Source organism: Mus musculus, chromosome 6 (assembly GCF_000001635.26).
Source record: "Mus musculus strain C57BL/6J chromosome 6, GRCm38.p6 C57BL/6J".
Lineage (NCBI taxonomy): Eukaryota > Metazoa > Chordata > Mammalia > Rodentia > Muridae > Mus > Mus musculus.
The window spans coordinates 146,300,218-146,320,647 of NC_000072.6; the positions used below are offsets into that span (position 1 = coordinate 146,300,218).

The window sequence follows — 20,430 nt, forward strand, 5'->3', positions numbered from 1 at the left end:
CATAGGAAAGAAGAATGGGAGAGAGGAGGGAAGGAGGGAGGGAGGGAAGGAGGGAGGGAGGGAGGGAGGGAGGGAAGGAGGGAGGGAGGGGAAGAGGGAGGGAGAGGGAAGGGAGAGTGGGGGAAGGAAAGAAGGGAGGGAGGGAGAAAGAGGTGAGAGGAGAAGGAGACAAAGAGAGAAGATGAGGAAGGAGTGGGAGGAGAGAGAAGGCAAAGAGAAGGTAGGAAAGGGAAATGAGAAGAAAATAGGGAAATAGAGGGAGATTAGAGAGAGAGAGGAAGAGGAGACAGATGGGAAAGAGAGGGGAGGAAAGAGGAGAGAGGCGGGATAGAGGAGAGAGATGGGGGAGGGAAGGAGGAAGGCAAGGACGGAGGGAGGGGAGGGAGAAAGGTTTTCTTTTGCATTAATAGGAAAATACTAGTAAATGGGACTGTTTCCACTGGTGAAAATTCACCACCAGTTAAGTGCTATTTAACACTTCAGTGAAACAAGAAATTTCTGCTGCCAACAGAGTCAGGTACCAACTTAAATGCAAGTTTCAGCTGAAGGCTTAGGAACACTGGGAGCAGCCCTCCTGACCCAGCGCAACGTAGTCTAGATTCATCTAGAACAGACCCCTGCTGTCCCTGACAGCTTCCCGTGGAAGCACACAGTGCCTCTGTCCATGTCCCTCTCCCACGCTACATCAAGACACGTTGTTTCCGGGACAGGCAGCCTCCACACTGCTGAGCAACACATGGTTTTTATAGATACTCAGTCTTGATCCATGATCAAACTCTGCTGAGACTTCTGCTCCTTCTTGGACATTTCCCACATGAGCAGCATTGGCTTTGAAGATCTGAGCAACTGAACACTGAATGGTGCTCCTTCAGGGTCACTGCCCAGCCAACCAAAGTGACAGAGCACTGCAGCCAGGCTGTCAGCTCTGCTTAGACTGTGCACTTATGGCCCCTGCATGGGTCAGACACATTAGAGGCTCCCAGCATCTAAGGATAGCTGCTAAGAATACAGCAGACAGGGCTGGAGGGATGGCTGACTGGGTAAGAGTACATATTTCCACAGGATCTGAGCTCAGTTCTCAGAGCCCATGATGCTCTCCCTCTTCCAGACTCTGAGGTCTGTACTCACTGCACAAACCCACATGCAGGCACATGAGATATGCATGAATGAGAACAACAGCAATGAAATGTTTGTTTGCTTTTTTAATAATATGACATACAAGGAAAAGCTGCAGGAAGACTTTTCCAAAGACATCCATGGAAATTTAGTTCAGTGCTGAGTCTCTCCCTTGTATGAGTAAGTACGCACAGCCACACATGCCCACCCCAGGTCCACCCATGAGTAGCCGTTCCACCTCGTCTTCAGTGGTGGCACATGGAGGGAAAGCTGAAGGCACTCCACCATTGTGAACTGTTCGAATATTTTTCTGTTCCCCAATTTGCGTGACCATTCCGACCTAGTGTCCTGCCTTAATATGAACTACACAATATGAACACCAGGTAAAATACGCAACTTTCCTGGCCTCAATGTAAACTGTGGCCTACGGTTAAAAACCATGACTTTGAAGCCACAAAAGATTAACCCTGCAACCAAGGGAGACACCAGGGGCACACAGAACAGTGAGCCAACACTTTAAGGGCTAGAAGTGCAGCTCACGGTAGGACACATGCCCATCACACATGAAGTGTTTGGTTCACTTCTCAGCAAAACAAGACAACAGCAAACAAATTAAATTTAAAAAAAAAAACCTCTACAAACATAGCCTGAGGCAGATTCTCTGCTCTGTCAATACAGATATTAGTTTGAAATCAAAATGAAAAGTGCTGAGTTGGTTGGTTAAAAGGCACCAGGGGTGGGGGTCAGAAAGGAACCCTGAGATTAGGAAAAGCATTTGTTTTGCCTCATGCACAGGAGCACTGACTGGGAAAACAATGTTTTCAAGTCAGCACTGTGATCCAAACCAAGTTAAATTCCATCAAGCTGGAACAATCTGGGCTCTGTGGTATATGCAGTATATACAGAGCAGGGTAAATCCCCATGGTTAACAACAACACTCAGCTAATGAGCCTGCTATGCCCAGTCATTCCTCATGCCTGCCACATGTAATACGGGTCATATTAAATTTCCTACAAAGACGTGTTCCTTTTTCGTCCCTAAGTTAGAACAACTGCCTTGTTAAGAATGTGTCACCAGAGGACAGACATCCAAGTCCCTAACAAATGAGTGGGAAAGAGGCCAATGCCCAGGCACTTTGCTTTGGGGGACCTTTGCCTAGAGAAGATGACTTCTCAGAAATGAGCCACCTTTATTCACGGGTATTTTTATTACAAGGCTAACCTCCTAATTAGGCTTATAAATCCTAAAATTTTCCTGGATATGACAAGTCTCTTCAGGGGCTTTAGGATGTAATCTGAATCTATTTCTAATTATAATTCATTAAAAATTGTGTGTTCTGTGAACGTTTTTAACTAGCTGGAGTCACTGATGGTATCTGCCAGACCGAACCTTCTGAAAACACATACAGCTCTGTGAGAGGTGCCATGGAAAAGTGCTTAGATATACACACTGACAGGTATGGGGAGAGGCAGCAGGGAGAGGAGCATTAATTAGAAAATGTGCTTGGGTGTCAGCCCATCAGAACCAGAACAGCTGGAGCTGGAGGAGGAAGACGTGGGCGGGAGCTGCACCTGCTCTCCAGCGCAAAGTCCTCAGAATAAATCCGCACACAGGATTCATGCCTGTGTGCGTGCATGTGAGTGAGTGTGTGTGAGTGTGTGTGTGTGCGCCTGCCTGTGTGTGTCTCTGTATATGTGTGTGTGGCTGTGTGTGTGTGTAGCTATGTGTGCCTCTGTGTGTGTGTGCCTCTGTGTGTATGTGTGCCTGTGTGTGTGTGTGTGTGTGTGTGTGTGTGTGTGTGTGTCTGTGTGTGCCTCTTGTGTATGTGTGGCTGTGTGTGTTTGTGTGGCTGTGTGCACCTCTGTGTTTTCAATGTTCTTCCTATTTAAAATCTCTACTGGGTTGGGGAAATAGCTCAGACAGTGGAGCACTCACTGTGTGTGTGTAGCTGTGTGTGTGTGTGTGTGTGTGTGTGTATGTAGCTGTGTGTGCCTCTGTTTGTATGTGTGTGTGTGTGTGCCTTTGTGTGTGTGTGTGCCTGTGTGTGCCTCTGTGTGTGTGTATGTGTGTGTGTGTGTGTGTGTGTGTGCAAGGGTGCATGTGTGTGCACATGCCTGTATGGAGACCAAACGACAACTTTGCCTGTATTTACTGACCCCACCTCTCTCACTAGCCTGGAATTGGGCCAGTAAGCCCCAGGGATCCTCCTATCTCTGCCTTGACAGGACTGGAATTAGAGGCACATGGCACAATGTCAAGGCTCTTCATATGGCTGTACAGATTGAGCTCAGGTCCCCTTGTGGGTGCTCCACTGACTGAGCTATTTCCCCAACCCAGTAGAGATTTTAAATAGGAAGAACATTGAAAGCACGGATACATGCTGCCTGTGTGACACTCCAACTCTACCACATGGATGCTCCTGCAATCCTCTACCTGAACAAAGCACCTGCTTCTTACGGTCACCCAAGAACAGGAGAGGAAGGCCTGACTAGTCATCTGGAAAGATAACACTGAGTCCATGCCACACAACCTGTAAGTAAGTGTATACTAGATGTCTCGAAGTCAGACTCCCCTACCCTCCCATTCTCTTGTTCCCTCCACCTCTCCCTCCCATCTCTTCCCCTTTCTTTATCTCACTCTCTGTGACCAGGAGGAACTCACAGTCTTTATGGCCCCAGTCTGCTGAGTGCAGAGGTTGCAGACATGGGCCACCACACTTACTTCCACAGAGCTCAAGGCTTTTAACAGTAACACCAGAAAGATACGGAAAAACCAAAACTATGAAAATCCTCTGAGGATGGAACAACACCGCAGAACGACAGACGCTATTCTGAAAATGGAATTGAACTTTAAAAAGAAATCAGTTTGGGCTAACGGCTTAGTAAAACGCATGCTTCATAGGGCGAGTAGCCGAGCTCCACAGTCCAGAACAAGCCAAGCGTGACAGCGTGCACTTGAAACCCAGCACTAGGGACACAGATGGAGAACCCAGGACTCACTAACCTACTTGGAAGATCCCAGACCCATGGAGAACCTCTCTAAAAGAAGGGTTGCCCTAAACACAACTGCACACACAGGAATGTGTGCAAACACCGACACAAACTAAGAAGCCCTGTTATTATTACCTACATTATAACACATTCTATATAACATATAGTATATAATATAATGTGCAATATGTGAATATGTATTCCTTATGCTAAAAAAATAAATTATTTCAAAGAAAATGTAAGAAAACTAGCTACCAAATAGTCAAAGAGCTCACTTCTTACTATGTAACGGTTGAACTCAAATTACCGGATATGACCTTTCATAGCAAAGGAAATACTGGTGGCTCAATCATATGGAAAAGTTCTTTTCCTCACACATGGCAGAGAAAAAGTGCATTAAAACTCTAGCAATATTTTTAAGATCAACAAACTCCAAACACAATGCTAAGGAGAAAGGCGTTCTCTGGCGTTGCTGGTGTGCTAACAACATCACAGGACAGCATTCGTCATGACTCAGAAGGTCCACTCCTAGCTGTTTACTTTCTTCCTTCACGTTAGAGATGACTGCAAACATTAGATGTTTAAAAATAGAGTGAGGTTGGTTATGGTCACACAAAAGAATGCAGAACCACGGGGATGTGTGTGCATTTGTTTCCCTGCATCGAGCTGCAAATATCACAGGCTGGAAGCCTTCTGCCATGTGCTTACAGGAATGGGTGAACTGAGGAACAATGTCTAACCAGGCACATCTACAGATCCCTGTCGCCTTAACCTTCCTCAGCACCCAGCAAGCGCTTACTGCTCACAGGGAGGGAAGGGCTGAGTGAGTAGGTCTGCTGTCTTCTTACCACGTATGTATCCAGTGCATACATGATGAAGATTTTGGATGACAGACAGGCTGAGCTAATGGTACTTTGAAAATACTTTAGAAACAGGTGTTTCACACATGCAAACTACACTTGATATTTGCATTTATAAGAAATGTGTTTACCACTTCACAAATGCATCAAAAGGCTTTATAACTATATGTCTGCCCAGGCTGTGCCATGTTTTACATATATATTATTCTCTATTCCCTTAAACATTATATTCTTAAATGTCTGAGCTGTGCCAAATCTCAGTGTTGCTGTGTATTTTTAAAGAAAGCCAAAGCCAAAATGATTGTGTATCTGAGCTGTAAAGTTTCACACGGGTCCCCGCAATGGCTGAACTTCATGGGAAGCCACACTTGTAGACTGCCTGATGTCTCAGGACACCTGACCTAATCAGAAGGATGTATTGACTGGGTTCAGAAACAGGCCAGTTTCCAAGAGAGATGGAGCCAACCCTGCCATGCTGTGGATGTCTCTCTGCTTTCCCGTTATACAGAAAGGAACTTTCAAATAGCTGGCCAGCTCAGTGTCCCGCCTCTGCCCTCCTCAGCCCCTTTCTGTCTGTGAAACCCCAACCTTCACTAGGTCATAGGAAGTTATTCTGTTTTATACTGTGTGTGGAGTGGGGGGTGTGAGGTGCCTAACCCTAGAATCACACACAAGTTAATTTGATCTTTAAACACAAATCTGTTGTCATATTGCCTTTTGAAACTAGCCAAGGCAATGTCTCCCGAGTCCACAGACTATGATAAATCAATGTGCACCCATTCAATGGTTACCATCACATTGTTAGCAAGATTTAGAAACACCTAGCAGTGCTCTTGGATGTATCCATGAGGGTGTTTCCAGAGACATTTGACCAAGGAAGGAAGAACCACCCTGCCTAAGGTGGCTCTGGCCCAACAGCTGGGGTCTCCACCTGAATAAAAACGAATGAGCTAAGCACCAGCATTCATGGCTCCCTGCTTCCTGTCTGTGGGTGCAAGGGAACAACCACCTCGGGCTCCTGTGGTCACAGCTAGACACATGTCACCACACTGTTCCCACCACAGTGGACTGTGTCTGTGAAACATCAGCCAAAGACATTCAGGGAGGGCTTCCTCCTTAAGTCATTTTGTAGAAATATTTATCTCAGTGACGAGAGAGTAACAAATACATTTATTATCCTGTTTATCAGAAACAAATTTCCAGGCCCTGATGACAAAAAAGTCAAAGTCCCTGCTTTCAGAGTCTCCATTTTGAACAAGAAGCAATCAGTAAAGAAGTGAGAAACAAGAGATTTCAAATAGAAGAAATCTTATGATATGAAGATAGGTTTACAGATGATTGAACTATATGACTGAATATGAACTATGAAGATATATACTGATATCACATGATGTAATATGGTATGCAATGATGGTGTGACATGATGTGATGATATGATAATATGGAAATATATGAATCTATGATATGATATGAAGATATGGTATGATTATAAGGCATGATGTGATATATGATGAGTGTGTGATATGAAATGATATGATATGCATATAGATGATATATATGGGCGATAATATAACATGGCATGATGATACATGTTACATGATGAAGCTATTACATAATTGAAGTTGTGATGGCATGGTATAATGGGATGTAATATGATAATATGACATGATGATATATAATATTGTGTGATGATATTTATGATTATATATATATAGATTTTATATGTGGCATGATGATAATAATATGGTGACATATGGTGATATATGTGATGGTATGTGATATATGATATAATATAATGTGATATTATAATAATATGAAATAGTATAATATATAGTAATATAATATGACATGATGCTATGATATGACATGATGATACAGGACAGAATAGGATAGTATACAATCTAATGAGGTGATACATGATGATACATATCAAAATATAGTGTGATATTATACAACAATATGAAATAGTATATGACATGATATATATGATGATATAATATGACATGATATATAAAACAATGAAGATATCATATATTATTAAATGATATGCTATAATGTGATATTATAAATAAATATGATATATAAATGAAATTATATATGATAATGCTGTAATGTAATACATGATGACATGATATGACAGGATGATGTATGATATGATGTGATGATATCGTTCTGTGATAATATGACCATGTCATGGAATATGATATTATATGGCATCATCTTTCCATGAGAGTCTTTTTTAAGATTCATTTTGTTTTTTAACTATAGTTTGTGTGTGTGCATGTCTGGGTTTGTATATGTGAGTACAGTGCCCATGGGGGCCAGATGAGGACATCTGATTCCCTGAAGCTGGAGTGACAAGCTGTTGAGAGCCATCAGATGTGGGTGCAGGTATAATACCCAGGTGCAAGAGCAGTGCACACTCTTAACTGCTGAGCCCTCTCTCCAGCATCTATGAGTGTCTACTTGACAGTTGTATCCTAGCTATTGTTTCTCGAACCTAATGAGATAAGAGCCATGCTTGTGATGGCATGAGCTGGGATCAAATAAAAACCACAAGGAAAGTATAAGCCGCAAGGAAAAGAGCCCACTGTGAGGGTGACAGAAAGAATCCACTCTCATGAAGAAACTTTAACAGAAATATTTTTGTTGTTTTTTGAGATATAGTTTCATGTAGTTCATAATATATAATCTAGCAGACCTTAAACTCCTGATCTTCCTGCCTCTGCCTCCCAAATGATGGGACTTCAGCTGTGTACCTCCACAGAGAGTGACTGTAGCACGAGACAGAAGGGACCAACTGGAAGAGGAAGATGACAGCCAGCCTTGTGTAGATAAAGCTGAGACACTGTGCCAAAGCCTAGCTCCCTGTCGTCTTCTCAGCTGCGGATCTGGATAGAACTGGTCTATAACTTCTGATCACATGTATTCTTTTAGCATACAAAAAGGAACTAAGCTTTTCTTCAAAACCATTCAGCTTTGGCTAGTACAGAAAATGAGATCTTAAAGATATACTACTTAGGCCAGTGTAGTTTCGGTGATTATTTATGCCCATGGCTCCAGTATCTTGCCATGAAATAACTGATCTGGGTACACTGTGAGCACCTCCAAGTTCATGTTTACATGATGAGCACCGGGGAAGTCCCCAGCCTCCCTTAATTCATGCATCTTTCATTAAATATGTACAAGTGAAGTTCCCAGCCTTCATTAATTCATGAATCTTCCTTAGTTTGCAACAAAGGTTCTCTGTGTCTTCTTGAGTTTGCAATCCTCCTGCATCATCCCATGTAGCTACCCTCCCATGTAGCTAGAATGACAGGTATACCCTGTGCCTGACTCTGCTAGGATGACGGTGTACTCTTACTCCTAACTCTGCCTGCTAGGATGACAGTGTATCCCTAAGCCTGACTCTGTCTACTAGAATGACAGTGTACCCCCAAGCTTGACTCTGTCTACTAGGATGACAGTGTATCCCTAAGCCTGACTCTGTCTGCTAGGATGACAGTGTACCCCCAAGCCTGACTCTGTCTGCTGGGTGACAGTGTACCCCTAAGCCTGACTCTGTCTGCTGGGTGACAGTGTACCCCCAAGCCTGACTCTGTCTGCTGGGTGACAGTGTACCCCTAAGCCTGACTCTGTCTGCTGGGTGACAGTGTACCCCCAAGCTTGACTCTGTCTGCTAGGATGACAGTGTACCCCTAAGCCTGACTCTGTCTGCTGGGTGACAGTGCACCCCCAAGCTTGACTCTGTCTGCTAGGATGACAGTGTACTCCCGTGCCTGACTCTGTCTGCTGGATGACAGTGTACCCCTAAGCCTGACTCTGCTAGGATGACAGTGTACCCCTGTGCCTGACTCTGTCTGAGATTTCTAAGTGCTGTGCCCTGCACTTCCTCTAAGTGCTCGGCAGTGTCGAGTGGCATCAGTTCCCAGTGCTCTGCTGACCACTAAAGGAGGAATAACTGAGAGGTAGGGAAAGCAGGAAGCAAAACCTAGCAATAAAATCTGGAGTGAAGCTCTGTGTGAAAGCAAACAGTATCTGTTGTTCCTTTCAATGGTATCTTTGGTTGATATAATTCCTAATTTTGTAAAACACGCACACACAACCACAACCACCACAAAACAAAGCAAAACCCTCCGCTGCTATTTTATTATAACTTAAAAAGCAATGTATTATCAAAAATTCAGAAAGTATGTCAAAGCATAAACAAATAAAAGATCTCACTGATCATTCTGGCCCTGGGAGGTGTTATCATTTTATATAAATACATTCAAATGCTATGCTCTGTGAATCTTTTAAATAAAGCCTAGGGAGTTGGGTGTGGCTTTCTTTATCTCTTACACAGCAGTACTGGAGGCTCTCCCTCTCTGTGTGTTCCTTCCCTTGCAGCACCTCTCAGTTCTCAACACTTGAGGAAGAGCGCAGTGGAGCTAGGCATTGACAGCAGCCATGGTCCACAGCCCTGGGGCCCAGAAAGGAGCTGGAAGTCTGCACAAGGGGCTGAGTGCAGAGTCAGCTGAGAGGGTACAGGTGACAGTTTGCATGGAACAGACTCACCCCTGATACAGCCAGAGGCTCAGATCACAACACAAACCATAAACATAGTGTGGAAAACATAAAGCTCAAAATACTGGTGACAATATAGTTCTAAAGGGTTAGCTTATGCTATATGGGAGGACTAGGGATGGGGCTCAGGGGTGGTGTACCCCAGCATTCGCACATGAGCTGAGGAATAGAATCCAACCCCTAGCAATAGCCAGACCAGGGCACCAAGAGCCACAAGGCCCGCAGGGAGGAAAGCATCAAAGCTCAGTGCTCTGTGCTCCTGAGCAGTACCTTGCAGGGAAGCCCAGGCCGACGTGGTATGTGTGCCGAAGAGGCAAGCATAGTAGAAATTTTATTTATAATTATTTATTCCACTTACTTGTAGGTAGAATTCTTATTTAGAATTAATTCCCTAGACAAACTATATTACTATTAGCTAAAGATTAATCATCAACTGATATTTGTAGATTATAACTGATGTTTCATTTCCTGAAGACTGAAGCCACAGTTAAGTTGTGTTAATCTATAATCTCGTCATAGTCAGGCCATAGACTAGGGAGAGACTAAAAATGTTTTAATGTTAAGTGCTTAAGGGGCAAGTTGAGAACCTGAATTTGATCCCTAAGAGCCCACATAAAGCAGCTGTGTGCATCTGTGGGCCCAGCCCTCCTGCAGTAAGATGAGAGGCAGAGACAGAAGAAACCATGGTCCAGTGCACAGCAAAAAACAACAAAAAGATGGAAGGCAAGGACCAATGCTTGCGGTTGTCCTCTGACCTCCACATGTGTGCTATATAAGCATGTGCCTGCATTCACACACATAATCCACATAAACACAACTGCTATATACAGATTTTTATATAATCATTAATATACAACTATACACAGACATGACCTTAAACACAGAGCCGGGCATCTATAAAAATTCTTATACTTGCTTCCCCTTAGTTTAAATCTCTTGCCTCTATTTTATTTTTAGTTTTGAAGCCTTCCGTGTATAATAGACCTTTAAACAGTGCCGAATTTATACAAATTGGAATGGTTAAAAGAACTCAAAAATACCTATTGCCAAAAGAACATATTAAGAATGTCAGACTATTATTAACAAACAAGACAATTCCACAACAAGCAAACAAACAAAACTATGCCTGATTTTACTTCTTTGTGAGGTTCTAGATGAGAAGGCATGTGTAGCTCTCAGCCACAAGCACAGTTACCTCAGAGAATGTGTAAAAGTCAAAGCAGACACCATGACTTACCCACTTCAGCCAGGGCTCTGATACAGGATTCTACGGAGGCTTTCTGGGCTGGGTTGGGCCAGGTACAGTTGTAAATTCTGAAGGCAGACTGCAGCAGCTGGATAAAGACTGGCTGGTGGGTCTAAAAATGGAAGGAAAGTGGTCACCCCATGCCCTAAGCCATGGTGCCACCAAGCCCCTAACCTACAGAGGAGGGAGCTGAGCTATACCTTAGCAAACAGGACCATAAAATAAGGTACCACGCGGTGTTGTGTGCTTCAGAGACACTCAGAAATACCTAACGTGACAAAAATGTCTCATGTGTCAAATGGAATGACAGGAGGCATGCCAGGCACTACAGAAAACTGGTCACTTGGTTTTCATTATGTTTATGTGTGTGTGTGTGTGTGTGTCAGCAGAGGCTGACCTCAGCTAGCTTCCTCTATCACTCTCTACCTTATTTTGGTGGGCAGGATCTCACACTGAACCTGAAGCTGTTTTGGCTAGACCTGGCTGGCCTCTGAGTTCCAGGGTCCACCTGTCTCTGATCCTGCACAGACCCACCAGCTTGGGTGTCTGGCTTGTGCTTGTGTTCAGGGGAATCAAACTCATGTCCTTGTTTACACAACAAGCGTTCTGCCCCCTCCTTGGCCCTTTAACTATTGTCCTAATCAGAAAAAAATGCAAGTTCAGGGTCTACCTGTCTCGGACCTGACACAGGTCCATGGACATGTTCACTGTGGAGAAAGCCAATGTCAATACCTCAAAGATGTCATTGCTCACAGCAACAGACATAGGAAGAGACAACAAACAGGAAACCCGCTCATCTGTGACCCAGCCTATAATTCCTAATAAAATGTAAGTATTCTGTAAAGAGTTGTCATACTACACTTAGAGACTAATGACCAAAGGCTGGAAATGTTCGGTACGATTTTTTCCTGATATTGTTGATTGAAAGTTGGCAGGATCTGCAGGTGGGAACTCGTGGGTACGCACAGGCTTGAGCACATGTGTTCTTCACACAAACAAAATTAGATGATGCTTAACGCAATTCTGTAGTGCTATGCAGAGAATCATTTTTCTTAGTCATTAGTTTTCATTTTGAAACATGGGTTTTAATAAGCCATCCTACAGATATGCCACAATGTATTTTGCTGTTTCCTCATCTGTGGACATCTAAGGTTGAAAAGTATAAATATTTTTAAGTAGTTATAAAGGCTTGTATGAGAATCTCAATGTGCCAACCTTTAAGATAAATTACTAACAGGTGGGCCAGGTGCAAGTCCACCTGAACAGTCAGCCATGATCCAAGACTCGGCCCTCCACAGACAGATGTGAAATGTCTGACAGTGTTTGGAAAGCAGGAAGTGATTTCACTTCAAGAGGAGGTCTCTGTGTGTAAAATAAAGTTGGGGTTGGGGAAGGGGCAGCAAGACAGGAGAGGGGAGAGGAGGGAGGGCAGGGGTTAGGAAGGAGGGTGGGGTGTGGATGGAGCCATCATCTGTCAATTTGCTTAAGTGATGTATAAACTGAATTTCTTGCTAAAGTGTAAATTTCAAAGTGAGTCAGAACAGACAAAATTGCAGAAGCTAAGAGACTTGACAACACAGAAAACATGGGGACCAAAAAGGAGAGAAAAGCACAGAATGTGAAAAAATATAACCGTGCCTACATGTAAAATGCCACCGTGAAACCCATTCCCCTTCATTACTATGAGTAAGTTAACACTAAGATGATGTTTGGCTGAGTGACACAAGATCTGGTGAGTATCCAGAGTGTCGGAAAGGCCTTCCTAGCAGACTACGGTGCATCCCGGGCAGAGGAGGAAAGCAAGCGCCTGCAGGGAGTGCTCCCGGACACTGGGTTCAGCTACCTGGAGGCTGGTACTGTTGTCGGAAAATGGCGAGTTGAAGAAGCCGCTCACAATGTTCATGACTGACTCTGTCACACACCTCTCCAGAAAGGTGTCTGCGTGTTTCCTGTCTGTGGTGGTGTTACAGACCTAGAGAGAAAGCAAAGAACATCTCCAAGTTATAAATTGGTAGAGGAACCTTATAAAGCCAGCCTGTAGAGTTATCCACGGCTGTTTCTATGCTTCATGAAGCTGCTTCTGGTGGAAAGATTTTCGTCCAAATCCACTAAGACATCCGACTGTGGCAGCTTCCCCCTCAGACTCTGTCACTTCAGCCTCCAACGTCCTTCACACCTGGGTTAACTTGCTCTTTTCTCTGTCTTTGCCCTCCAACCTCTCCCTTGGTCCACAAGCTTGATTTTGATGAAAACCGCATCCATTCACAGAGAGGAAACTGAAGAAAAGAGCCACTGTGAGTATAACTAGATGAGAGGAATCCATGGGAGGTGATGACATTTGCATGTGGAGGGTCCTCTATAGGGGCTTGGTTTCAAACACTTGGTCCCTAGCTGGTGGGGCTATTTTGAAGAATGTGGAGGTATGCCCAACATTTTTACATGGTACAGGGCACTGTCATCTATGAAGTTTACCCTACACAATTGTGTGTGTGTGTGTGTGTGTGTGTGTGTGTGTGTGTGTGTGTTGCATAATGTTTGCAGATTGGGTCCCAGTAGCCATAAGTGGGTTGGACGAGCCTGCGATTTAGAGCCTTGTTAGAGGAAGTGACTCATTCACTGTGAAGGGCTGGTAGGTTTGGAAGCCCCACCCACTTCCTGTCTTTTCCCTGCCTCTCCTTTGGCCAAGGTGTAGAAGGAGGAGTCCCAGCCACACAGGTGTGCCCACCATGCAGCCGCCTGCTCTCATTCCCTCCACATAGACGGTACCCCCAAACTGAGAGCTGAAGCCAGCTCCTCCTTTCTGAGTTGCTCCTTCTTAGGCGTTTGATCACAGAAGCAAGAAAAGCTGTTAACACGGAAGGAAAATGGAAAATTAAGGGAGGGTAAATCTAAATCCTTCCCACACTCTCTTATCCACGGTTCTTCTGAGAAGCCGGCATGCGCATGAGTGGCTTATGCCTTGGCAGGCTGAGGGCAAGAGTAGGACTGAGCCGGGGCTGGACCAGAGCGCCCTCCCTTGCTCTGTTCTTCAGATTTCACTAAACAAGGCCCCTTTGCCAAACTGCCCTTCCAAATGTCTGGCTGACAAATTGCGAAAGCGAAGGGTCCTGATTGAAAACACACAGGAGATACGGACACAAGAAGAGAGGGGAGCAGAGGGTGTGAGAAAAGGCTGGGAACCGGGGAAGACAAAGAAAACAAATACGGACAAAGGATGAGAGGGATGGTGGCCATGTGTTCCAGACGTCCTTGGGCGACCCACATTCTTCTGTAATGCTTGACTTTTCAATAAAAGAACAAGTGCATGTGATTTCATTTGATACCTCCCTAACACTTGCCACACGAATTCATAAAAGAGGAAAATTCCCTTCTCAAACCATGTGTCCCAGAGCTCCTGGCTTGGAAAACGGGACGGCTTGTACCGGAATTAGATGAGGGCAGGGTTTGCTTATGGTCTGTCTAACCCTTCCAACTGTGTTAGCCTTCTCTTCCTCCACAGTGAGACTCACTAATACAACTTCCTCAGACCAGAAAGGCTTTCGTAATAACTTACACTGTTGGGACACTGAATAATTAAATGACAAAGTATTCACAAATGTTGCAGAGAAAATAGATTAATAATAACAAATTTTAAAACTGATATGTCATAATAAGAGTGAATGTATGTGAACATTTCTTCTTCCTCTCCCCCTCCCCCACTTCAGTCACCTTCTTACTTAAAAGACACACCATACAGATTATCAATGGCACAGATTATCAACTTGAGTTTCCCTTACCACCACAGACTGTGCTAACTAAATCAAGGACTGCCTGGACACAGCCACTGCAGTACAGTAGACCTAGTTAAAAGAGCCCTACCACGTGACTTAAGCTGTGGTCGGCACAGGCACCATGGGAAGGCGGGACAAAGCGGACCTGGGACAGCATCGCACACCTCAGAATTTAAAAGGTATTTCTGGAGTTTTCCAGGTCTTGTTTTTGAACCTCCAACATGTGACTACGCAGAGTGGGGCCAGACATAATCGGGAACTACGTCAATGCCTCTGAATAGGCGAGCCCGCTCCACGGCTCTCACTTTCATGCTGTTCACACTTAGGTTAGGCTGTGTGTCTGGACGTCGCTAACTGAGAATTAAAATCTAACATGGCCCAGAACGAATACCACACTGACTTTCCTGTGATAGCCGTCAGTTACGATTTTACTTCTTTCAGCATCCTCCAGACACTGGACTTTTCTGATCGGCTAACACTGCCCTTTTGTTCAGCAGGTAGCAGGCCAGCTCTCACTCATGAGCTCCACGGACTTTGTCCAGGCACAGCCCGTGCAGTGGGATGCCTCTCAGAAATTACCTCACATTGGGCTGCATTGCTCGGAACTGGGCACTGGCAAATCACCACCCAGAGACTCCCGTTTGGGTTGTAGATTAATGAGATTACCTATTTCTAGATAAGGCTTTATTCCAATGCCTGGTTAAGTGAAAAGCCTGTGTTTACCAAAGCATATGGACCGATTCCTCTCCAAGATATTGAAAAGCAACATTCTCACTTTGCATCCTACACTGGCCCTACTCTGCCTGCCACGCCTTCCTGCCATGACGGACGGAAGCCCCTGAAACCATGAGCGAAAACAACTCTTCTCTTTACTACAGAAGCAGTAAATTTCAAAGTGAAGCGGCACGTGGGCCGAGACACAGCTATCTCTGACTACGTTGATTTGTAGTTTAAAAGTAGGAACCAAAACCAAGCAGAGAGACTTGGAAAGCATGTAGTTTGGTGAGAAAAAATAGCAGCTTAAAGTAGGAGCAAGGGAAACGAGGTTCCTAAAAAGGTTCCCACTGTCGTTTGAATGGGAGATGTCCCCACAGGCTCACATATCCAAACCCCTGGTCCCCGTCATGCTGTCGTCTGTTATGGAGGAAGATCATGAAGCAGCAGTTCTCAACCTTCCCAATGTTGACAGCCTTTAATACAGTTCCTAATGGTATGGCGACCTCCCCACCGTAAGAACTGTAATGTAAATATGTAAAATATCGGATATGCAACCCCAAAGGGGTTGAGGTCACAGGCTGAGAAATGTTGTCATAGAGGTTAAGACTTGACGCTTTCTTTGCAGCTCTGCCTTCTTACTGTTCACTGTTTCCTGAGTGTGAACGCAGTGTGACCATTTGTCTTCCCAGCCATGGCCACGCCTTCCCAGCCATGGCCACGCCTTCTCAGCTGTGGCCACGCCTTCCCAGTCACAGCCATGCCTTCCCAGCCAAGGAGTCTGAGACTGTAGAACATAAAAGCATTGTATTCCTACATTGCTTTTGTCAGAGATTTCACACAGCAACGGGGAGAGCAATGTCATAGGATCATTTTTTTTTTTAATGCTCTCTGCTTTGCACGGGGACAACACTATCTTGAGGGATGTCAGGAAATCAAAGAGAACCATCCATCACCGACTCGGGGGGTTATAAAAATGTACAATATTTACAAGACTTCCTTAGGATGAGAGTGGTGCTACAAGTCCTGATCTATACAGTTGCACACTCAGCTTTACCACACTCAGACACCTAGGCCCTAGAGACAAATGTACTCACAGTCCACAGGCCCTGGGTATTGCTCAAGCCGGTGGCAGGCCCTGACCTCAACCTTGTGGAGCTGATTTGTAAGCATGAAGCATGCACAAGTTACAAAGCTGCGTAGCCTTCTACCAGATTTCCAAAGAAATGCGAGGAAGTTAGGCCATGCTGCCTGACAGAATGACCCCTGCAGGCAGCTGTGAGGATGAACCCAAAGCGTCTCTAGTGACCCAGGGATGTTAGCAATACCAGGTTCATCTGTTGAACAGGAGAGAGAAGACACATGGGATGAAATGGCAAGGCTCCAAGGGAGGGGTCACCTGCCCTGGGAATCTGCAGCATACTACCACATGCCCTGAACCAGTTAAATGGCTACAGGATTCATGCTTGCCCAGATGTGCTTCAGTCTTGCTTTGGGACACTCCCTTCCTAGCTGATCCCCCATTTCAACCTTATGGGATGAAAGCTTATACTTCATACCACTCTACCTATGACATCAGGTAACATCAGGAAGCAGAGCCTGACTGGAGGAAGAATGTCACTCGGGAGTGTTTTCTGTCCTTTCTCTGCTTCCTCTACAATAAGGTGGACAGCCCCCTCCTCCACAAGCCCTCCCAGTGTAATGGGTGAACTGCCAAAGCCTCAAGCTCAAACAAATCCTTTCAGCTGTTTATACCAGACATTGCCCCATAGAGAGAACAATAAAATTAACAAGATCTGACCAAAGAGAAAGAAAAGACTTGGAGCCAAGCCTCCCAGGAGAAGGCAAAGGTGTTAAGATGGGAGCATCATTAGAATCACCATGGAGACCAGACCAGCGTGAACAGGACAGAGAGCCAGCTGTGGGGAGACTAGGTCATTAGGAGGTCACAGAGAAGGAAGAGAATTCACAGAAAGGCAGTAAGTTGCTGGGCTGTCTAAGCAAAGGAGGGTGGCCTGACCCAACCCTCACATACCCCATCTCCTCCCCCTCTCTCCAGATGTGGACAATTATGGTATAAGAGTTCAGAACTAGTCAAATGTATGCTATTTTAGAACCTGCAGTATTTGGAGAAGGATCTGATTTAGGGTGTACAAAGTCGTATTTGCAAATGGCACCAAGATTCTGCCTTGCAGGGTGCAGAGAGCAAGTTCCAGAGTTGCCATTTGCCAAGGTGCCCACAACTCGGGAAGGGTAGGTCTGAAGCAGAGCAAGAACAAAGAGTTTGAAACCAGACAGCTAAATGGAGATGTCATGTAAACACCTAGATTCAACAGTAGACGTCAGAGAAGGGCCCAGGCTTCAATTAATCTGGGGCAGATCTGAGAGCTGCTGATCCCAGCAAGCAAATGCTTGTAGCCAGTGGAGGGATCAAGCGCCAGGTTTGCCATACCTCAGTATCCAGAAGTTGGGAAGATACAGAGGGATCAGCCAAGCATCTGAGGAGTGGCCAAAAGAGGCGGGAGAGAGAGACAATGAGGGAGACAGGCAGACCCAATTGCCCTGGGGACACAAAGGAAGGATTTAAGGAGCTGGAGAGATGGCTCAGTTTGTAAAGTATAGGACTTTCAAGCATAAAGACCTCCGTTCAAGCTCCATAATACATTTTACTAAAAAAGAGAAAGAAAAAAAAAGCATCTTGGTATGTTAGCACGCACGTGTGAAGACAGTGTTGGGGATGCAGACACAGGTGGGTGTGTGGCATTCTCTGGCCAGCCTGCGAGCAGAGCTGGGTCTGTGGCCAGACTGTGAGAGACCATGTCTCAAAATCTAAGATGGAAGGTCCTCTGAAGAATGACACCCCACGTTGACCCCTAACCTCCATACACGCATGCATACACATTCACCTGCACACAAATGTACTGTGCACAAGTTAACAGGTACCTATGTACGAGCACACACAAGGGGGCAGGTACAGGGGTGAGCTGATGAACTAGAATAGATACCGCCAATGATATAAAGCGCAGAGCACATGATACGGGAGATCCCACCACTGGATCATTAAGAACAGTCCAATAATAAGCCTCCGGTCCAGGCATGCACCATCATTATAATTCAGCATAAAAGTTAGAGAGATCAGTAAAACTACAACTAAGGGAAAGGTACCACACAGGATAAAAGCTACAGCAGGTGCTGCTTCAGTGCTCTGCCATGCTGGCTTCTTGGGCCACCTATAAAGAATACTTTCAAATGACTCTTATTAGTAACTAATTCAACTTTTAAAAAAATCAATAATCACAGTACATTTGTTTAATCCTACCTAACAAAAACAAGGGGAAAGCATGATTTAGAGAAGATATAAATTCTACCTCATCTCCTTTCTATTTGGTAGGAAAGGGAACAGAGGAATGGCCAGAGTGATCTATCTGTAAACAAAGTCTCTTGCTGTCTTGTTAAGCCATGACTGATGGGACACTGAGTGGGCACACATCCTAAATTATTTCTTGGTCTAATTTTGTTCTGTCAGAACATTACTCAGAGTACAGCTGGTCGCTGTAAGGTTTTGAAAGTGATGGAAGAATTGGGAACATCTTCAAAAACTGAACCTGTAGTCTCAGACCAGCATTGATCATCTTCCATCCCTTCCAGGTACTTTCTGATAATGGCCCAAGCCCCCTGACTGCAACAACAATCAGTTATCAAGACGAAGAAAAGCTTTTCTGCCCCACAAGCACCAATTTTTGCTGCATTAGGACATAGATCAAAGTGGGATGTCATTAATGGCCCGAAAGACCGCAACGACTATCCTGGGTCTAATAGCTTAGCCACTGCCCAGTGTGCTGTATTATAGCTCATGGGTCCGGTCTCTGTCAGGACAGCGGAACAGGGATAATCACCTGAAACAATGTAACAAGGCTTATTAACAGGATAATCGCATGAAACAATGTAACACCACTGATTAAGAGCTGTTTTTCGGGAAAGATTTTCTGTGTGTCTTTTTAAAATTACTTTTAAATTTAATTAAACAACTTTTGGAGTCTGGTCTCTGCATCCATGTGTGTTCTGGGGAACAAATTCAGATTATCAGGCTTGGCAGCAAGTACCTTTACCCAATGAGCCATCTCACTGGGTCTTTGTGCCTTATAAGGGGTAAAAGCCATGAAGAGGAAAATGGAAGCTACAAACCACAGGAGACTCCATGGGGGATTTTTGAGAATCCCAAGAGCTGGCAGACAGCAATGACCACAGAGGGAGGGAGCAGACACTATCAGCTGCTAGTGTTGAGACTTCATTTGTCTTTTAGAGAAACTGTTCTCCAAATTTCTACAAAAATACAACTGTGTAGGCTCAGGCCAAACAGAGGGAGTACAAAAGATGTGGAAACAGCAAACCAGACATGGCTCCAAAGTGGACCCGTATGAGACCCAAGTAAAATGTTGGGAGACTCAAGGGCTACATTGGAGATGCTGCTGTGGGTGGGAGTGGGAGCTTTCTTTCCCATTCTGTAACAAGCAGGAGAGACAGGGAGCAAACTGTCTCTGGACTCCAGGAGCAAAAATTATGAGTCCATCCTGAAGTTCCCTGAGGTTCATGATTTTATAATTTCAAAGTGGGCCTGGCAAAGAGGACATATGACTCCTGCTATACACTATGTCTTTGCTTCACTGAACTTGCCCCCACATAGCTGCTCAAGTTAAACAAGGCAGAGACTATAATGAAGAAAAGCATTGAGTTGAAGTAGGAATCTTTAAATAAGTTGTGCAGAAATAAAACCAAAGGATGTCAAACATAGTTAGGACATTGTTATGAGAAATATCCAAGTAGATGCTAACACTAAGAACTGAATATGAGGTTGCTCTGACCACTCTTCTCCTATACCCCTGCAGTGTTGGGTGCCTTCAACCCAACTTAGAGAAAAACTCATCTCTAGCTTTTTCTCATTCCTCTCTGACATCAATCAGTTCTCCAAGGCTTTACAAGTTTGCTGTTAGCTCCTGAGTCTGACTCCTTCCCTTCGCAGCAGTTTAAATCAACTCATGTGTGCATGCAGACTTCACAGTATCTGAATTCATGCAGGTCTGGCTTTGTGCATACCTGGTATGGTAGTTTGAATGAATGTGGCCTCCATAGGATCAGAGGGAGTAGCACTAATTGGAGGAGGTATGGCC

General features: G+C 44.7%; 1 protein-coding gene across 4 annotated transcripts in view; it reads right to left on the reverse strand.

Annotated features, from left to right (window-relative positions):
- The window catches only part of Itpr2 (inositol 1,4,5-triphosphate receptor 2), a 393,960-nt gene that overhangs the window by 191,919 nt on the left and 181,611 nt on the right, over positions 1–20,430 (reverse strand). For all 4 annotated transcript variants that reach the window (NM_010586.2, NM_019923.4, XM_017321411.2 and 1 more), the window contains 2 exons: positions 12,622–12,750; positions 10,770–10,890 (listed from right to left, as the gene is read on the reverse strand). In NM_010586.2, the coding sequence (NP_034716.1) occupies positions 10,770–10,890; positions 12,622–12,750 (250 nt within the window). The remainder of the gene's footprint in view (positions 1–10,769; positions 10,891–12,621; positions 12,751–20,430) is intronic.